This window comes from Oryctolagus cuniculus, chromosome 16 (genome assembly GCF_051225735.1).
Source record: "Oryctolagus cuniculus isolate XC-2025 breed Fujian yellow rabbit chromosome 16, ASM5122573v1, whole genome shotgun sequence".
NCBI classification, from domain to species: Eukaryota; Metazoa; Chordata; class Mammalia; order Lagomorpha; family Leporidae; genus Oryctolagus; species Oryctolagus cuniculus.
Window position 1 is genome coordinate 71,042,708 of NC_142882.1, and position 18,282 is coordinate 71,060,989.

At 39.5% G+C, this 18,282-nt stretch overlaps 1 protein-coding gene across 5 annotated transcripts in view; it reads left to right on the forward strand.

Moving 5' to 3' along the window:
- THSD7A (thrombospondin type 1 domain containing 7A) overlaps positions 1–18,282 on the forward strand; it is a 689,693-nt gene that overhangs the window by 587,737 nt on the left and 83,674 nt on the right. For all 5 annotated transcript variants that reach the window (XM_089315677.1, XM_089315676.1, XM_089315679.1 and 2 more), the window contains one exon: positions 2,300–2,415. In XM_089315677.1, coding sequence (XP_089171803.1) covers positions 2,300–2,415 — 116 coding nt within the window. The remainder of the gene's footprint in view (positions 1–2,299; positions 2,416–18,282) is intronic.

Genomic DNA, 18,282 nt, shown 5'->3' on the forward strand with positions numbered 1-18,282 from the left:
AGTCTGAATTCATATTATTGGATGTAATCTAGGCTGTATAATTTATCTTTGTGTGTTCATTTAATGACTTTGTTGTTAGTAATTTTGTTCTCCACAGTCAACCAAGTATCTTGCTGTGGCTGCTCCTAAACTAAAACAGAATACAAGTATTTAGAAGTTGTCAGTGATAACATTGTAAATTCCATTGATTTATTCAAGGCTCATATTTGAAGAGCATGCAATTGAGTTAGGCTCTCTCCTTGTTAAAGTTATAAAGTTGCCTCACTGAAAATGGGTCATTTCAATAATAATCACTGACCAATAATTCCATAGTTCCAAAATAATTACCTGGATTTTAAATAAGCTTTGCCATAAAATATTTGCTGGTTGAAAATGCATTTTAAATGGTAATTTGAATGATTTATGTCTTAATTATGATAATACATTGACTTCCATGATTCACATCTACATTTCTTTGAATAGTCATGACAGGAAAATCCAAGTTTACTTTCAACATAAACCAGGGAGATTTTTCTTTTTGAAATATTGATTCCTACATATATTTAAAATCTAGTTCCTAATAGACCCTATTGTTTTAAACTGAAAGAGAAGAGACTGTATTTATTTAATCAAACAGATCATACTATTTATGTGTGAAGAAAGATTTGAAGATCAACAATTATAATAATATGATATATTAAAAATGAAGTATCACCAAAACGCTATAGAGAAAGTATGGGAAATAGATTAATGATTTTTTTCATTCATAGTTGAGTTCTGAAAACCTGGTTAACTTGTGTGATAAAAGATGATTTATCTTGACCTACAAAAAATGTATTTTCTCTCATGTAAAGTATTTTGAAATCCTACTTCCCACTGATTTGCCAATTTATTTTAACAAGAGTTACACTGGTTGTTTGGATTATTACTTGGTAGAGATTTATATAACCTCAAAGGAAAATTACTTAGGAATCAGAAAAAGTGATTTTATTATGTGAATTTGGATATGCTTTCTTTTCTTAGTATAATTCTAGTTTTAAACTCATGAAAATTTGACTACTAACGATAGTAGAACCAGATCATGAAAATGTAGAGAAAAATTGAGAAATGTGAGAATCACTTAAAATGAGAAAAAAAATATTTCAAACCTATACATCAGCACATCAGCTCCCTGTTCTTGTAGGACATGAGAACCTTTTTTTTTTTTTTAAGGTAAGATATTTCAGTGCTTTGTCATTCTTTTTCTTCTGTTCCCAATAAGCATCCTATTTTAAAAAAGAATAATTCCATTAACTTCACTATAATTAGTCTTAAGCACAGAATATTTTACTTTTCTTTAAACCAGTATTGACCATTCTTATTTTACTCACTTTTTGTTCCATAAGTGTACTATAATTCATAAAAGTATAAAAGACACTTTAAACTTATTTGAGAGATGGAAGGAGAGAGAGAGAGAGCTCCTATTTGCTGGCTCACTTCTCAGATGCTACCAGTGGCCAAAGCTCAGCCAAAGCCAAGAACCAGGAACTCAAACTGGGTGTCTCACAAAGGTGGCAGTAACCCAATTACTTGAGCTGTTTCCATGGTCCCTACAGTCTGCATTGGTAAAAAGCTGGAGTCAGGAACCAGAGCCAGGTATTGAACAAGGCACTACAATGTGGAATACTGGCATCTTAACCGTTTGGATTAATGCCTGCCCCAAAAGATATTTTAAACCTCATAATGTAAAATCAGAGCAAAATGGAACACAAATTAAGAGTACCAAGAAAACCAAGAATAGGAATGAAGCAAAAACTACATATCATGATCATTTATCTGAGTGTATTTTTTAATGAACAGTAGTGTTGTTAATAATATACTTGATTTGAAGGATATGCTAGATAAAATATATATTCCATTTAAATTTATTTTATACTACATATAATTTGTAAAAATAAAGTGTAGAAACATCTAAGAGGCAAAAAAACCTATCTAGTTGTACAAAGAAATAGAATTGAGTTTTTAGTATATTAGAAAATACAAATTAATAGAGGGATTATTACAAGAGAATAAACTTTGTTTCATAAAAATATTTGTTTATATCTTGTTCTAGAAATCATAAAGTTACAATTATTAAATCTATGTATCTTGTCTTAAGAGGTTTTATTGAGGCCTAGTTTGAAAGAATTTATTTAGTTGCATGGGTTTTATCAAAGCGGAAAAGTTCCTGAAGTTCAGTAACACAGATTTTCAGTTTTAGCAAAAAATATCCAGGAGGAATTAAACCATCTGGTTTTCCGGCTTAGCACAGAGGTCTCCTAATTTCCCTTTGCTTTCCTAGGTGCCCTGAAAGCCTTCGACCAGAGACGGTGAGGCCATGTCTGCTTCCGTGTAGGAAGGACTGTGTTGTGACTGCGTTCAGTGACTGGACCTCGTGCCCCTCCTCATGTGCGGAAGGTAAGGGCCGCAGAGGTCCACAGGCTGTCCACCAGCCAGCCCACGCGCTCCGGCACCCGAGTTCTGGCTGGGCAGTGTTTGTGATTCTACTTCGAGGCTGTGGAATCCTGCGTGGTCTGAATGCCAAACCAATTTTGTTTTCTCTCCAAAGAAATCACAGCTTCAGAGTAGCAGACTAATGAGGGGATTTTTGGCTAAAAAAAAAAAAAAAAAAACTGGCTTGAAAAAAAAATTTTTTTTTTTTTTTTGTGACAGGCAGAGTGGACAGTGAGAGAGAGAGAGAGAGAGAGAGAGAGAGAAAGGTCCTCCTTTTGCCGTTGGTTCACCCTCCAGTGGCCTCCATGGCCAGCGCACCGCGCTGATCCGAAGGCAGGAGCCAGGTGCTTCTCCTGGTCTCCCATGGGGTGCAGGGCCCAAGTACTTGGGCCACCCTCCACTGCACTCCCGGGCCACAGCAGAGAGCTGGCCTGGAAGAGGGGCAACCGGGACAGAATCCGGCGCCCCGACCGGGACTAGCACCTGGTGTGCCGGCGCCGCAAGGCGGAAGGTTAGCCTAGTGAGCCATGGCGCCGTCCCTGAAATTTTGTAATATGGATCAAAATGAAAAATATTTTAGGCTTTCTTTGTATGTGAATAATGTTAGCTTTCACACGGTTTCTGTAAGAATGCATTGTAGTCATAGATATTTTACAGGGAATACAGTGTGAATTTGTCAGTGCACAGTGCTTCAAACCTACTTAATGGCAACAAACAGCACTGGATCACATTCACCACAGATCCGATTGTGCAACCCCAGGGACAGAACAAGAGAAAGAGGGAACTGGCAAATTGTTTCTCTGCCAACGCTCAGTAGTGCCACAAGACCTTGCTAAAGTGCACATTGTGGCGTGTTTGGTTTGGTTTATTCCTTACAGACTCTTTAATATCATGCAGATACCTTGATAGTTCTCCCCTTAGCTCCACAGCAAGTGCTTTTCTCTGTGCTGCAGAGAAAGATACCAACATCTTCCAAGTGACTTATCTAGTACCTGAGTGAATTTTTGCAGTGTCACAAATGGCACTGTCTCTTCTTTTGTTACACTCTTCCAACCAAAAGATACTATTTCCTAAATCATCTTTATGCTTTTATTTTATTTATACCTCTGGACTTTCACTAGAGAGATTCAGTTAAGGATCAACTTCTAGTTTAACAAACAACTATTTTAAATTGCCAAAAAATTATTTAAATCCTTTAGACGCTATAAATTTAAAATGGAATGTTTTTACAGTGTTGTCTTCACTTTACATAGTTAAACCTAGGTTCTTTTTGATGCTTATCTGTTGCATACCTTTAAAATATCAAGTATAACTAAACTCTTAGCAGGGCAAGAATAGGAAATTCTTACTTTAAAAGTCATTTAAAACATTTAGATAGTTTTGAGCAGGAAAACAGAACCATAATCATTAACTTTAAAAGTGCTAAAGTCATAAACTTATTCAAAAAATGTAATTGTCTGACTTTCTCCATATGTTCTTCACTTACTCATTTATCTTCTTAATATATGATATCTCTTGGCTTCATCACAATCAATAATAGAGTCGTACTTCCTTATAGGTTAACTGTACTGTGATAATTATTGGTTATTTATCACTTCACTGAAATAACTTATGTATTACATGGAATTAATGTAAATACAAATATTATTCTTGATGTTTTATAGTAGATGTTTTATATTAGCGTACAATAAGATCATTTACTAAATCTAAAACATATAAAATGTTTACAATGAAATGATTAATTAATGGAAATTTTAAATGAAAAAATTTTTTGAAGATTTTTGTTTTGAAAAGCAGAGTTACAGAGAGGAGAGAGGAAGAGAGGGCGGCACACTTCAATCTGATGGTTCATTCCTCAAATTAACACAATGGCTGGGGCTGGGCCAGGCCTAAGGCAAGAGCCTGGAACTCTGTCTCAATCTGCCATATGGCTTCAGGAGCCTAAGCACTTGTGCCATCTTCTGCTGCTTTCTCTGGCATGTTAGCAGGGAGCTGGATCAGAAGCTGAGCAGCCTGGAATTGAATCAGTGCTCATATGGGATGCTGGCATCAAAAGCAGTTGCATGGGAAACCAGGAGGAAGCACCTGGCTCCTGGCTTCGGATCGGCGCAGCGCGGCAGCCGTAGCAGCCATTTAGGGGGTGAACCAACGGAAGGAAAACCTTTCTCTCTCTCTGTCTCTCTCTCTCACTGTCTAACTCTGCCTGTCAAAAAAAAAAAAAAAAAAAAGGCAGTGGCTTACCCCACTGTACCACAATGCTAGCTCCTAAGTGAAATCTTTGAAAGGAAGAAAAGTCATTTTCTTTTCCTTATGTTAGATGTTCACTTGTATAAAGTATTTTAATTTGAAAATGGGGAAGAGGGGACATAGCAAGATAGTTTAGAGTAAGACCATCCATCAGCAATCTCCCCACAGAAACTTCCATTTGAACAGCTTTTCATACATGAAACCATCTTCACAAGAGCTAGGGAAACCAGATGACAAATGACAGCACTGTTAGCATAATAAGAAAAGATGCATTGAAGAAGGCAAATTTCGGGTATCCCGCACCACCACATTCTAATTCCAAGCAATACAGCAAGGAAACACCTCGCACTTGAGGGAGGGAGAAGGAATGAATTCCACACCTTAGGCATGGATCCAGGCACAGCCACACAGCCCCTGCCCCTAAGCCAATTCCCGCAAATGGAAACTCTGAACCCTATCTTGTGCCAATTGTGCATGTCTCCCCAGTGGGTCTAACTTGTTTTCCAGCCACCATCACATCTAGCTGGCTGCAACTGTGTCAGGCCATAAACAAACCACAGCAGTGTCATTTTTGTAATGTTCCTGTATTGCACTGATCTAAGCAGTCTGAAGGCTGTAGGACAACCCTGCATTGTGGCCTTCGTGGCCATGTTACTGCCTACCCCATCCCTGCTGCAGCAGTAGGAAGTCAAATCCAGAAAGAGTATTGTCTACTTGGGGGAAGAAGAGGGACGTACATCTCATGTCCCTCCACAGTGAGGCCAATACCCAGGCAGAATCTGCAGTGCCTGGTTAAGGCGAGTGATGCTGTTTCATGCCTCTGGACTCTTCTCAACACAAGGTGGTAGCTTGTGAAGATGGACCACCCTTTTTAGGCACATTCCCAACACACTAGCTGTGATTTGGGACACACTTGAATTTGAGGCTCCCTCTATTGCAGAAAAAGTAATAATGCACCAACCTGGTCTTGCAACGAAGTAAATAGCTAATCATTCAGTATGGAGAGGCCATCATATGCCAAAAAGCATCAGTAACTTTGAAGAAACTGCGACCTTACATAACAGAAAAAAATGACACAGAAATCAATCATAAAGCAATTGCTATATATGAATTCTTAGGATGTAAAACAGCTGTTTTAAGGAAATTCAACAAAACTCAGGGAAACTCAGACAATTCAGTGCTTGATTTAGAGAATTTTAAGAGAAACAGTAGTAGTTTAACAATCAAAAAGAAAGTCTTGAGCTGAGAAGTACACTAAAGAAAATGAAAAACACAATAGATGGCATCAGTAACAGAATAGATTAGACGAAGTATCAGTAAGTTCAGACAGGGCATTTAAAAATACACAGAGAAAATATAAAACAGATGATGCAGATGGGCCGGCGCTGTGGCTCACTAGGTTAACCCTCTGCCTGCGGGGCCGGCATCCCATGTGAGTGCCAGGTGCTAGTCCCAATTGCTCCTCTTCCAGTCCAGCTCTCTGCTGTGGCCCGGGAAGGCAGTGGAGGATGGCCCAGTGCTTGGGCCCCTGCACCTGCGTGGGAGACCAGGAGGAAGCACCTGGCTCCTGGCTTCAGATCCGCACAGCGCCAGCCATAGCGGCCATTTGGGATGTGAACCAGCAGAGGGAAGACCTTTCTCTCTGTTTCTCTCACTCTCTAACTCTATCTGTCAAATAAATTAAAAAAAGATGATGCAGAGTTAATAAAGCATACAGACTTTGAGCTACATTAAAAGAGCAAATATTTGAGCTACTGGGGCTCAAGAGACTTGAGAATGCCAAAGGAGTAGAGAACTTATTCAGAGAGGTCCTAACAAAACCTTTCCAAACCTAGACAAGGACACACATACATAGTTTCAGGAAGGTTAAACATGATATTGAACTCAACCAAGTCTTCCCCCAAACATAATACACTGTAAATTCTCAAAAGACAGAGACAGAATTCTCCAAGCAGCAATGGTAAAGAAAATAATAATGCATGAAAGTATTCCAATTTGCCTGACAGTGAATTTCTCAGCAGAAACTTTATTGGTTAGAAGAGAGTAGGATGAGCTCTTCACAGTGCTAAGGAAAAAACTGCCAAGAAATCCATTCCCAGGGTACATCTTTGGCACAAGAGTTAAAATGCAATTGGGATACCCACATCACATATCTGAGTGACTCAGTTCAAGTTCTGTCTTTGTTGCTGATTCCATCTTCCTGCTAATGCACAACCAGGGAAGCAGTAGGTGATGACTCAAGTACTTGGGTCCCTGCTACCCATTTGAAGACCCAGATTGAATTTCTGGCTCAAGACTTGAGCTTGGCTCAGCCCCAGCTGCTGTGGCATTTAAGGAATGAACAAGTAAGAGAAAATCTCTGTCTTTCTAGGTATGTCTACATGTATCTATCTCTGCCTTTAAATTTTGTAAAATAATTAAATCAATAGCATACCCAACAAAACTGATGGACATGAAAGAGAGGTAAAGATGTCATCAAACAAAAGCTGAGAGAATTTTTCAACACCAGATCTAGCCTACAATAAATGCTAAAGGCATTCATCCAATTAAAATAAAGAGCCACTATTGAGTAAGAAAAAAATACCAGAAGTTATAAAATTCACCTGTAAGAGTAATTGTATAGGGGCAAGTGCTGTGTCACAGAGGGTTAAGCCACTACTTGCAGCACTGTCATCCTCTATGGGTGCCAGTTTGAGTCCCAGCTTCTCCACTTCCAATATGGCTCCCTGCAATGTGCTTGAGAAAGCAGCAGAAGATGACCCAAGTCCCTGTGCTCCTGCCATCCACGTGGAAGACCTGGATGAAGTTCCTGGCTCCTGGCTTTGGCTTGGCCCAGACCCAGTCATTGTGGCCATTTGGGGAATGAATCAGTAAATGGAAGATTTCTCTCTCTCTCTCTTTCTCTCTCTCTCTAACTTTGATTTTCAAATAAATAAATATTTTTTAAAAAGTGATTATATACACAGATTAAGAATGCTCTAGTCAGTTTGTCATTATTACAACTAAAAAACCTGAGAGAAGCTACTTAGGATAATAGAAGTATATCAGTTTATAATTTTGGAGGATCACCCATTGGTTTAGACATCTGGCGAGGTTGGAGGATGGTGGAGGGATAATTACATGGAAATCCAGGAGCAGAGATAGGAAGCATGCAGACTTTCTTGCAGTCTCTCCTTATAAAGTCATCATGATTCAATCATAGAGCTCCATGCCAGCAATTTTATACAATCTAAACACTATCCCAGGCTCCACTCTCAGGCACTATATTTGGATTAAGTTCAATCCTTAAAGTTTGAGTGGCATGTGGAAACTGCAGTGGAAGTTCCACTGAAGTAGTCTTTTTGTTGGTAGTTATTCATTCCTAGCTGTGATTCACTTAGTTCCATAGATCCAAGCTTTGTTTACTGGATCTCCAAGAAACTCTCTCTGATACCCATGCTATATTATGTAATGAGAGAAATATGTAGTAATTTTTCTCCTTAAACTGGACAAAGTGGATCTATTAGATGCAAGTGATCGTTTATTTGTGAAATTAAGCTTTGGTTACATTTTAGAAACTTAAATTTCTGAGGGTCTGAAACATTTCATATTGGCAATAAAAACAGTTCCTTTCATTAGTAAAAAATAGTTCAATCCTTAGTCCATTAACATTAGAATTAGAATCTAGTTCTTTGTTTTTTAAAGATTTAGCTTTCCCAGACCATAGCAGAGAGCTGGATTGGAGCAGCTGGGTCTTGAACTGGCACCCATATGGACGCTGTACCACAGCACCGGCCCCAGAATCTAGGCCTTAAAACAAGAACGGGCCATCAAAGAAGGAGGGGAGGTACCTTTCTCTGAAGGGAGGCAAGAAGTTCCACTTTGATTATGGCCTTGTCTAAATAAGATAGGAATTGGTGAACTCAAGAGGCTTCCATAGCCATGGAAGCTCTTGATAAATGCCTCAGGTGATTACTGACATCATAAATAAGAGTGTCAATTGTTAAATCAACAATGAGAGTCACTGTGCACTTACTCCCCAGGTAGGATCTCTGTCCTTAATGTGTTGTACTATGCGAATTAACAGTAAAACTAGTACTCAAACAGTACTTTATACTTTGTGTATCTGTGTGGGTGCAAACTGTTGAAATCTTTCCTTAATATATACTAAGTTGATCTTCTGTATATAAAGATAATTGAAAATGAATCTTGATGAAGAACAGGATGGGAGAAGGAGTGGGAGATGGGAAGGTTGCAGGTGGGAAGGAGGTAATGGGGGGAAAAGCCACTATAATCCAAAAGTTGTACTTTGGAAATTTATATTTATTAAATAAAAGTTAAAAAAATTTAAAAAATGTGCTTTTTATATATCCAAACTATTACCTAAACCCTCACAATGATAATGGATTCAATTCAGTAAGAGAAAATAACAATTTAAATATATATACATTCTTTATTGGATCCCCTAAATATAGAAATACAAGGCAGCTTCAAACATTTCATGGAAAAATGGAATTAAAAGACATCTCTTTTGGTTCGATAATTTGTTAACCTATGTGTAATTTTTGATAATATACATATTACTGATGAGAATATAAATTAATATATCCATGATGGAAAATAATATGCAGCTTCTTCAGAAAAGTAAAGATGGAACTCTCAGATCAGTGAGCAACCCCACTGCAGGGTTATATCCAATTTTTTGCACCAAAAATTTTTTATTCCATTTTCCATAAACTTTTTGAAGTTTTTTTATCTGTACTCAAAGGAAAACTACACACCCATAAAAAGATGAAGTCCTGTCATTTACAACAACAAGGATGGAACTGGAGGTTATTATGTTAAATAACACAGGCACAGAAAGTCAAATACCACATGATCTCACTCATGTGGAATCTCAAATAGTTGATCTCATAAAAGTTGAGAGTAGAACTGGTTACCAGAGGTTGGGGAAAGTAAGGATGAGGAGAGAAGTATGAAGATTGATGGCCAGCACCGTGGCTCACTAGGCTAATCCTCTGCCTTGCGGCGCCGGCACACCGGGTTCTAGTCCCGGTCGGGGCGCCGGATTCTGTCCTGGTTGCCCCTCTTCCAGGCCAGCTCTCTGCTGTGGCCCGGGAGTGCAGTGGAGGATGGCCCACGGGCTTGGGCCCTGCACCCCATGGGAGACCAGGAGAAGCACCTGGCTCCTGCCATCGGATCAGCGCAGTGTGCCGGCCACGGCGGCCATTGGAGGGTGAACCAACGGCAAAAGGAGGACCTTTCTCTCTCTCTCTCTCTTTCACTGTCCACTCTGCCTGTCAAAAAAAAAAAAAATTGAATATGTTGGGCACCAAAAAGTATTTTGTGCCCAGATTGTTAGATCCCTGCAGAGACCCCCAGAGAGTGGATCACACCGAACTGCAAAAGCAAGGTTTATTCGTGAGTACAAGCCATGACAGGGACCCCATCCAACCAACCGGCACAGCAGAGGAAGGAGTGAGGCCCCAGTCTTTGTTTGGGAGAGTTTTTAAAGGAAAAAAAGGGCTACATCAGCAGGAAAAAAGAGTTACATACAGCATGGAAGCTTTGGGTACAGGGAGTTACAGCGGGGGCTTACAGCGCGGGAGCTCTGGGCACAGGGAGTTACTTTGTTCAGCAATCTCTACTGTGCTGTCCTTGGTCTACCGAGCTAGCTGTCCCTGCTAAGCTTTGATATCTCCAGAATGCCTGAATGCCTGCTTTTACAAGGACCTAGGTCTGCTATGGGAAACGGAGGCTGCTTTTTTTATTGTTTAAAAATGGAGTCACTTTTCTTCAGTTACCGGCCGGCGCCGCGGCTCACTAGGCTAATCCTCCGCCTTGCGGCGCCGGCACACCGGGTTCTAGTCCCGGTCAGGGCGCCGGATTCTGTCCCGGTTGCCCCTCTTCCAGGCCAGCTCTCTGCTGTGGCCAGGGAGTGCAGTGGAGGATGGCCCAAGTGCTTGGGCCCTGCACCCCATGGGAGACCAGGAGAAGCACCTGGCTCCTGCCATCAGATCCACGTGGTGCGCTGGCCGCGGTGGCCATTGGAGGGTGAACCAACAGCAAAGGAAGACCTTTCTCTCTCTCTCTCTCACTGTCCACTCTGCCTGTCAAAAAAATAAATAAAATAAAAAAGATTGGTTACCAGATACTAAGTTGTCATTAGATTAATGAGATAAGAGATACAAGTTCTGGTATTCTGTTGCACAGCAAGGTGACTATAGAAATTTGTATATTTAAAAAAATATACTTTTTTTGTATATTTAAAATATATATATTTTTTGTATATTTAAAAAAATACTATATTTAAAAAAAAAGCTATCAGAAAGGATTTTGAATTGCTCAGCATCAAGAAATGGTAAATGTTTGAGGCGATAGATATGCTTACCCTGATTTGAATATCATATAACATATACATGTATTGAAATATTACATGGAACCCCATTAATATATAGAATCTTTATATGTCAAAAACAAAGTTAACTTGATCTAAAATATTTCAAGGAAATAAAATTTTGACAACATTACATTGATTCTAAGATTGTCACTCATAAGAATTAGAAATCGGCTAAATTTTTCTCATTTCTTTAGATTTCTATTTGAAAATAATTTGGAATGTGCCCAGAAATTAGAAACTATTTTAATAGCCTTTGAGTTTTCCTCTGTAACTCCTTAAAAATGTCTGTGATCTTGTTATCCACTATGCATGTCTGAAAAGGAAAGTAAAATTAAAGTACTATATCATTCACAAAAGATCATAATTTTAAAAATCAAGTGATTTTTAAAGTTAGTGATATTTACATCAAGGAGAAAGTTATTTTTTATTCTGCTTGATCATTTATAAAATTTTTAAAAGTATGTCAAATGCTGCAACTCACCATAGTGCTATTTAAAAAAGCTTTTTAGCCGATAGGTAAGATAATAGATTATGGATCTTATGTACGTGTTAACTGTATTAGTACTCATCTGTGCATATATGCATACATACTTATTGGATTACTTACTTATGGATTCTGAGTGAGCTTCCACACTGCTGGTCTTTAGGGAAAACATACTTCCTAACATCAAGGAAGTTTTTGACATTGGTTGAAGTATATCACCTTTCTCTACAGACCAAGCAATATAAGACTTCTATGATTCAGTACAAGATTTAGTGATGACTAGGTTAATCCTCTGCCTGCGGTGCCGGTACTCCAGGTTCTAGTCCTGGTTGGGGCACCGGAATCTGTCCCGGTTGCTCCTCTTCCAGTCCAGCTCTCTGCTGTGGCCCAGGAAGGCAGTGGAGGATGGCCCAAGTGCTTGGGCCCTGCACCCACATGAGAGACCAGGAGGAAGCACCTGGCTCCTGGCTTCGGATTGATGCAGTGCGCCGGCCCTAGCGGCCATTAGGGGAGTGAACCAGCAGAAGGAAGACCTTTCTCTCTGTCTCTCTCTCACTGCTTAACTCTGCCTGTCAAATAAAAAAAAAAATTTAGTGATGAAACAGAAAAAAATGTAAGGAAGGGAAAAGAAAAATCATTGTGGCAGGAAATAGTAGGGAAATCTTATTGAAAAGGTGATAAAAGAGATCTTTTTAAAAGAAGAACCATGTAAAAGTATTCCAAATGAGGATCAGAAGCATCCGGAAAAATATAGATACCAATGAGAAAGATGTGGTTTTGGGAGATTAACCCATGGGTATATGTAGGAAAATTGCAATGTGAAGTTAGAAAAGAGATCAGATAAAAGTAATAGAAAAATAAACCAGAGTGCTATTTAGGACATCTGCCATTCTATGAGTCTGCTGAGTAGAATCAGCCCTAAAGGCATTCGGATCTGGCTGAAAAGCCCATGAGAGTATTTCAGGCATGGAAAGCCAAGACACTCTGGCAAAAGATCTCTGTGAGTGAGATCCCAGTGGAAAGAACAGGTCTTCAAAGAAGGAGGTACCTTTCTCTAAAGGGAGGAGAGAACCTCCACTTTGACTATGACCGTGTCTAAACAAGATAAGAATCGGAGAACTCAGAGGGCTTCCATAGCCTTGGAAACTCATGACTGGAGCATAGGGAGATTACTGATGCCATAGACAGGAGTGTCAATTGGTAAAGTCAACAACAGGAGTCACTGTGCACTTACTCCTCATGTAGGATCTCTGTCCTTAATGTGCTGTGCATTGAGATTTAATGCTATAACGAGTACTCAAACAATATATTTCACTTTGTGTTTCTATGTGGGTGCAAACTGTTGAAATCTTTACTTAATGCATACTAAACTGATCCTCTGTAAAAAAAAAAAAAAAAAGAAATTATCAACTCCCAACTTGACTCTCAGTGGGATTAAACATGACAATAGGTCTGATCTGATTTCATCATCATTTAAAAAAAATCATCTATTATTTTTCACTTTATGTTTCTGTGTGGGAGCAAACTGTTGAAATCCTTACTTAATGTATACTAAGCTGATCTTCTGTATATTAAGATAATCGAAAATGAATCTTGATGTGAATGGAAGGGGAGAGGGAGTGGGAAAGGGGAGGGTTGTGGGTGGGAGGGACGGTATGTGGGGGAAGCCATTGTAATCCATAAATCGTACTTTGGAAATTTATATTCATTAAAGTTAAAAAAAAATAAAAATAAAAATAAATAAATAAATAAATAAAAGAAAAATAAACCAGACTTACTCTGATATAAAGCAGAAATCAATATTTAGTTTTTGGGCATAGGAAAGAGCTTCATGATATAATGGAATTAGTCAATGTTGAATCTGATTTGAAACCTGCCTCTGCCACTTAGCAACAGATGACCTTAAAGAATGTACTTAAATTCATCATCCCTTGGTTATAATGCTTATGAACTGATTCATGGATTACATTAGATAATATATGGTAAAGGGCTCTGTGTTTTGTGAACTGTTTTCTAATTGACATACTATTTGTTGTCTACAGTGATTATAAGCTCCTATCAGAAATGCACAGTGCCCTAAATATAGGCAGTGTCAGGTACATGTTTTAATCTTGCATATCAAAAGTAGTCTTTCTGATAAGTTTAATTATATATTACTGTAGGAAAAGCATTTAGATAATGATGAAGAAAACATCAATTTGAAAGTCTTGCTAATTATTACTTATTGGGAACTTGCTGATAAATGTATCATTGTCATTAAACATTATACATACTATTTTAAGCAATAATTGTTTTCATTCCGCAAAAATTTTTCAAGTGACTGCCTTGTGTCAACCGTCATTCTAAATATAAAGAATTAGCAGTAAATAAGGAAATCAATGCCCCTGCTCTCAGAAGACTTGCAACAAATATAAGGGAAGATTAACCACTGAGTGTGAAATCAGGAGGTGGTGACAGGGAGTTTATAGAAAGAGAAGATATGACGCCATTTTGTAGAGTGCATAAGTTGGCAAGCTTCTATTACATAGTAAAATTAAAGACAATATTGAATGCACATTTAGTCATGCATTTAAAGAGATTGCTCAACACAGTTGTTACTGTTTCACCTGTCATGTTCAGCTTACTGAGTGCTGGACAAGTGTAGGAAAATAATTGGTTTTGATTAGGGTTGTTGTTTTTCCAGGGGAGTACAGGAAACAGAGGGTTAAAGACCCAAGGGCATTTGCGAGGGACTGCTTATAATAATGAGTAGGTAATCTGACTTGGGTTGTGAGGGATGTGAGGTCATGAAGAGGATAGTGAAAATGTGGCAGGGAAATCACAGGGCAGTCCTAACTGTGGTTGACAACTTTTAGTAAGATGAGAAGTGAAGCCGATGAACTGAAGGGTTAGGAGGAAGTTCAGAAGGTAAGATGTTGATGATGAGAGCATAAGAGTTACTGATGATTATAGCATCAAGGGATGAACAGAAGACTATTTGATAGAAGATACAAGGAACACTTATTGAATAGGAGCAGTACAATAATTCAAAGTCCAGGGCCTTGAATAGAACAACCATATGGCTATCAAGCCTAGCAAAATGATGGAAGGGGTTGGCAGAGAAAGCATTATACTGGGTGGTATTCTGAAGTCACTAATTAATAAATGTTTCTAGATGATGACCACAAGGGTTTTGATGGTAAAGTTGATGACAGAAGGTTAGAGAAGCTGGAGGTTTTTTAAGGTAGAATGAAGAGGAGAAACTTGGAAATAAACAAATGGAGCCAGTATCTACTGGCAGATAATGTGATGCAAATTTTCCAAAAAGATTGAATAAGAGAGACCATGTGTTAATATGGCCTTGGTGGCAGAAGGGATAGAAGATGGAGAGGAATGACAAAATTCATCTTTATAGTCCTGTGGATGCAAATGATGCTGGAAGTATGAGGGTAAGGGGATGGGGAAGGACTGATTTCTGTAGCGAGTGACAGGTATGTGAGGAATAATAGATTTAGGTGGATTGGTCTCTTGGAAGGTAGGTTGCTGCCCTAAGTCAAAGTGTGTGCTGTCACTGGCAGACAACTGCTTCTCCCAAGGCTCCCAGAATGGTGGTGATGATGCCAGCTCAGAAATACACTCTACCAAGCATGAGGCTCTTGGAGAGATGGGGCTGTGTTTGGCCTAGCACAGGTCACCTTACCAGGAACAGGTCAGTCCTGCCTGTTGTATTTCACACCTCTATATTGAGTCCTCTGGAAACCCTAAACCTCAGCACTCAGCATTTAAAAAAAAAAAAAAAACTATTATTGGGGCCAACACTGTGGCACAGCGGGTTGGGCTACCTTCTGCATCTCTGGCATCCCATATGGGCACTGGTTCAAGTCCTGGCTTCTCATCTAGCTCCCTGCTAATGTCCACTTCTCATCTAGCTCCCTGCTAATGTTCCTGGGAAAGCAATGGAAGACGGCCCAAGTCCTTGGGACCCTGTACGCACATGGGAGACCTGGAAGAAGCTCCTGGCTTTTGCCTGGCTCAGCCCTGACCATTACAGCCATTTGGAGAGTAAACCAACAGATGGAAGATCTCCCTGTAACTAACTCTGCCTTTCAAATAAATAACTCTTCATAAAAAAAAGCTATTATGGTATAGTGAGGAAATAAAAACTGGAGGGTGATAGAAGGGGCTATTGTTAAATAGCAGTGCCTAGATGTTTTTTGTGCTGCCATTGAACACTTTTCTGTTTTGCCTGTAGACTGCAGTAACCGAGAATAAGGAGACAGTGGTATTATAGAAAGCTAGCCTTTTGTTCCGAGGAAAATAAAGCAAGGGCAGGAGGTTAATTTTTTTTTATTGTTTGGTTGGAAGTGGGAATAATACAAGCATCACTGAAATTACACTGACTTCCACACACAATTTAAAAATGCATAAGAAAGTTGAATATTCCAGGAGAGGTTATAGCAACAAAAAATTAATTTGGAGATGGAGTGTTTCTTTTTAATTTAATCCTTCAGCTACAGTCTAAATTTTAAAAGAGTTTTAAGCTCATTAAAATAGGGAGCTGCTTAGCCGGCGCCGTGGCTCAATAGGCTAATCCTCCACCTTGCGGCGCCGGCACACCGGGTTCTAGTCCCGGTTGGGGCGCCGGATTCTGTCCCGGTTGCCCCTCTTCCAGGCCAGCTCTCTGCTATGGCCAGGGAGTGCAGTGGAGGATGGCCCAGGTGCTTGGGCCCTGCACCCCATGGGAGACCAGGAAAAGCACCTGGCTCCTGGCTCCTGCCAGGATCAGCGCGGTGCGCCGGCTGCAGCGGCGGCCATTGGAGGGTGAACCAGCGGCAAAGGAAGACCTTTCTCTCTCTGTCTCTCTCTCTCACTGTCCACTCTGCCTGTCAAAAAAAAAAAAAAAAAAAACAAAAAAAAAAAAAAAAAAAAAAAAAAAAAAAAAAAAAAAATAGGGAGCTGCCTTCCTTTCTAAAAAATCACTTCAAAGAGGTAAATTTATAGTATGGTATTGCAGAAAATGGAATAACTTAGGATTCCAGAAAGAACAAAAAGAGTTATTTGAAAGAATATTCCATCCTCTTTGGAAAATCACTGCTGATAATGATCAATATTGAGTAGAATGTAGTTTAGTACTCAAACCAGTGCACTTGTTAAATTTTTGGCAATTTTCTTAAATTTTCACTAATATTTAAAGTAAGAATAATTTGTACGTATGAATTATTTGTAACTCTAATCTTAAAAAATACTTATAGTAAAACAGTATATTTTATTTCCCAAATTCTGTTTGCATTTATTACCTTGAATGATAGAAGAAACATTATAGAGGCCTCCTTCTCATGCCCTGAATCAACAGTATATATGAATTACCTCAAAAATCAGAAAACTACTTTTGCATTTTGCTTTGTGTATGAAACATTTCCCTTTCAATTTCCTATCACTGTATCACTCCAACTTACTTCCATCCCACTTTCAGATGAACAAATCAGTTCCACCTGCACTTTAACTCATCTATTAAATAATTTCTCTGATGAAATTTATCTTAAATGTGTTAACATATCTGAAAAATGCTGTAACTGCATGAGAGAGTATGTACTTTCTGATTCTCTGTGCTCCTTCATCATGTAACTAATTTCTGGATAAATATTCCAAGTGCGTATTTTGAGTGGAAACACTCCAGGCAGACTCTTATTTTTCTCAAACTTGTTATTTCCAATTTTTTTAAAAATTATAGGTTTTTAAAATTAATCCTCATTGCACAAACTTGGTAACCAATGCCATCTCACTAGTCAAAGTGATCAGTTTCAGTTCATAATTTATCATAATGATAAGATTAAGAGTCAAAAGGATCACATAAACAATACTAGTGTCTGCTAATACTAACTGATAGAATTAAAAAGGAAAGAATGATCAACATGGGAAGTGGGATACATAGCAGACTCATAGAATGGCAGATGTCCTAAACAGCACTCTGGCCTCAGAATCAGCCCTTAAAGATTTCAGATCTGGCTAAAAAGCCCATGAGAGTGTTTCAGGCATGGAAAGCCAAGACACTGTGGCAAAAAATAAAATGACCTAAATGAAAGATCTCTGAGTGAGATCCCAGCAGAAAGAACGGGGCCATCAAAGAAGGAGGTACCTTTCTCTGAAGGGAGGCAAGAAGTTCCACTTTGAATATGGCCTCATCTAAGTAAGATCGGAGTTGGTGAACTCAAGAGGCTTCCATAGCCTTGGCAGCTCATGACAAGAGCCTTGGGTGATTACTGACATCATAAATAAGAGTGTCAATTGTTAAATCAACAACAGGAGTCACTGTGCACTTAACTCCCCATGTAGGATCTCTGTCTTTAATATGTTGTACTATGCGAATTAACAGTAAAACTAGGCCGGCGCCGCGGCTCACTAGGCTAATCCTCCGCCTAGCGGCGCCGGCACACCGGGTTCTAGTCCCGGTCGGGGCGCCGGATTCTGTCCCGGTTGCCCCTCTTCCAGGCCAGCCCTCTGCTGTGGCCAGGGAGTGCAGTGGAGGATGGCCCAGGTGCTTGGGCCCTGCACCCCATGGGAGACCAGGAAAAGCACCTGGCTCCTGGCTCCTGCCATCGGATCAGCGTGGTGCGCCGGCCGCAGCGCGCCGGCCGCGGCGGCCATTGGAGGGTGAACCAACGGCAAAGGAAGACCTTTCTCTCTGTCTCTCTCTCTCACTGTCCACTCTGCCTGTCAAAAAAAAAAAAAAACAGTAAAACTA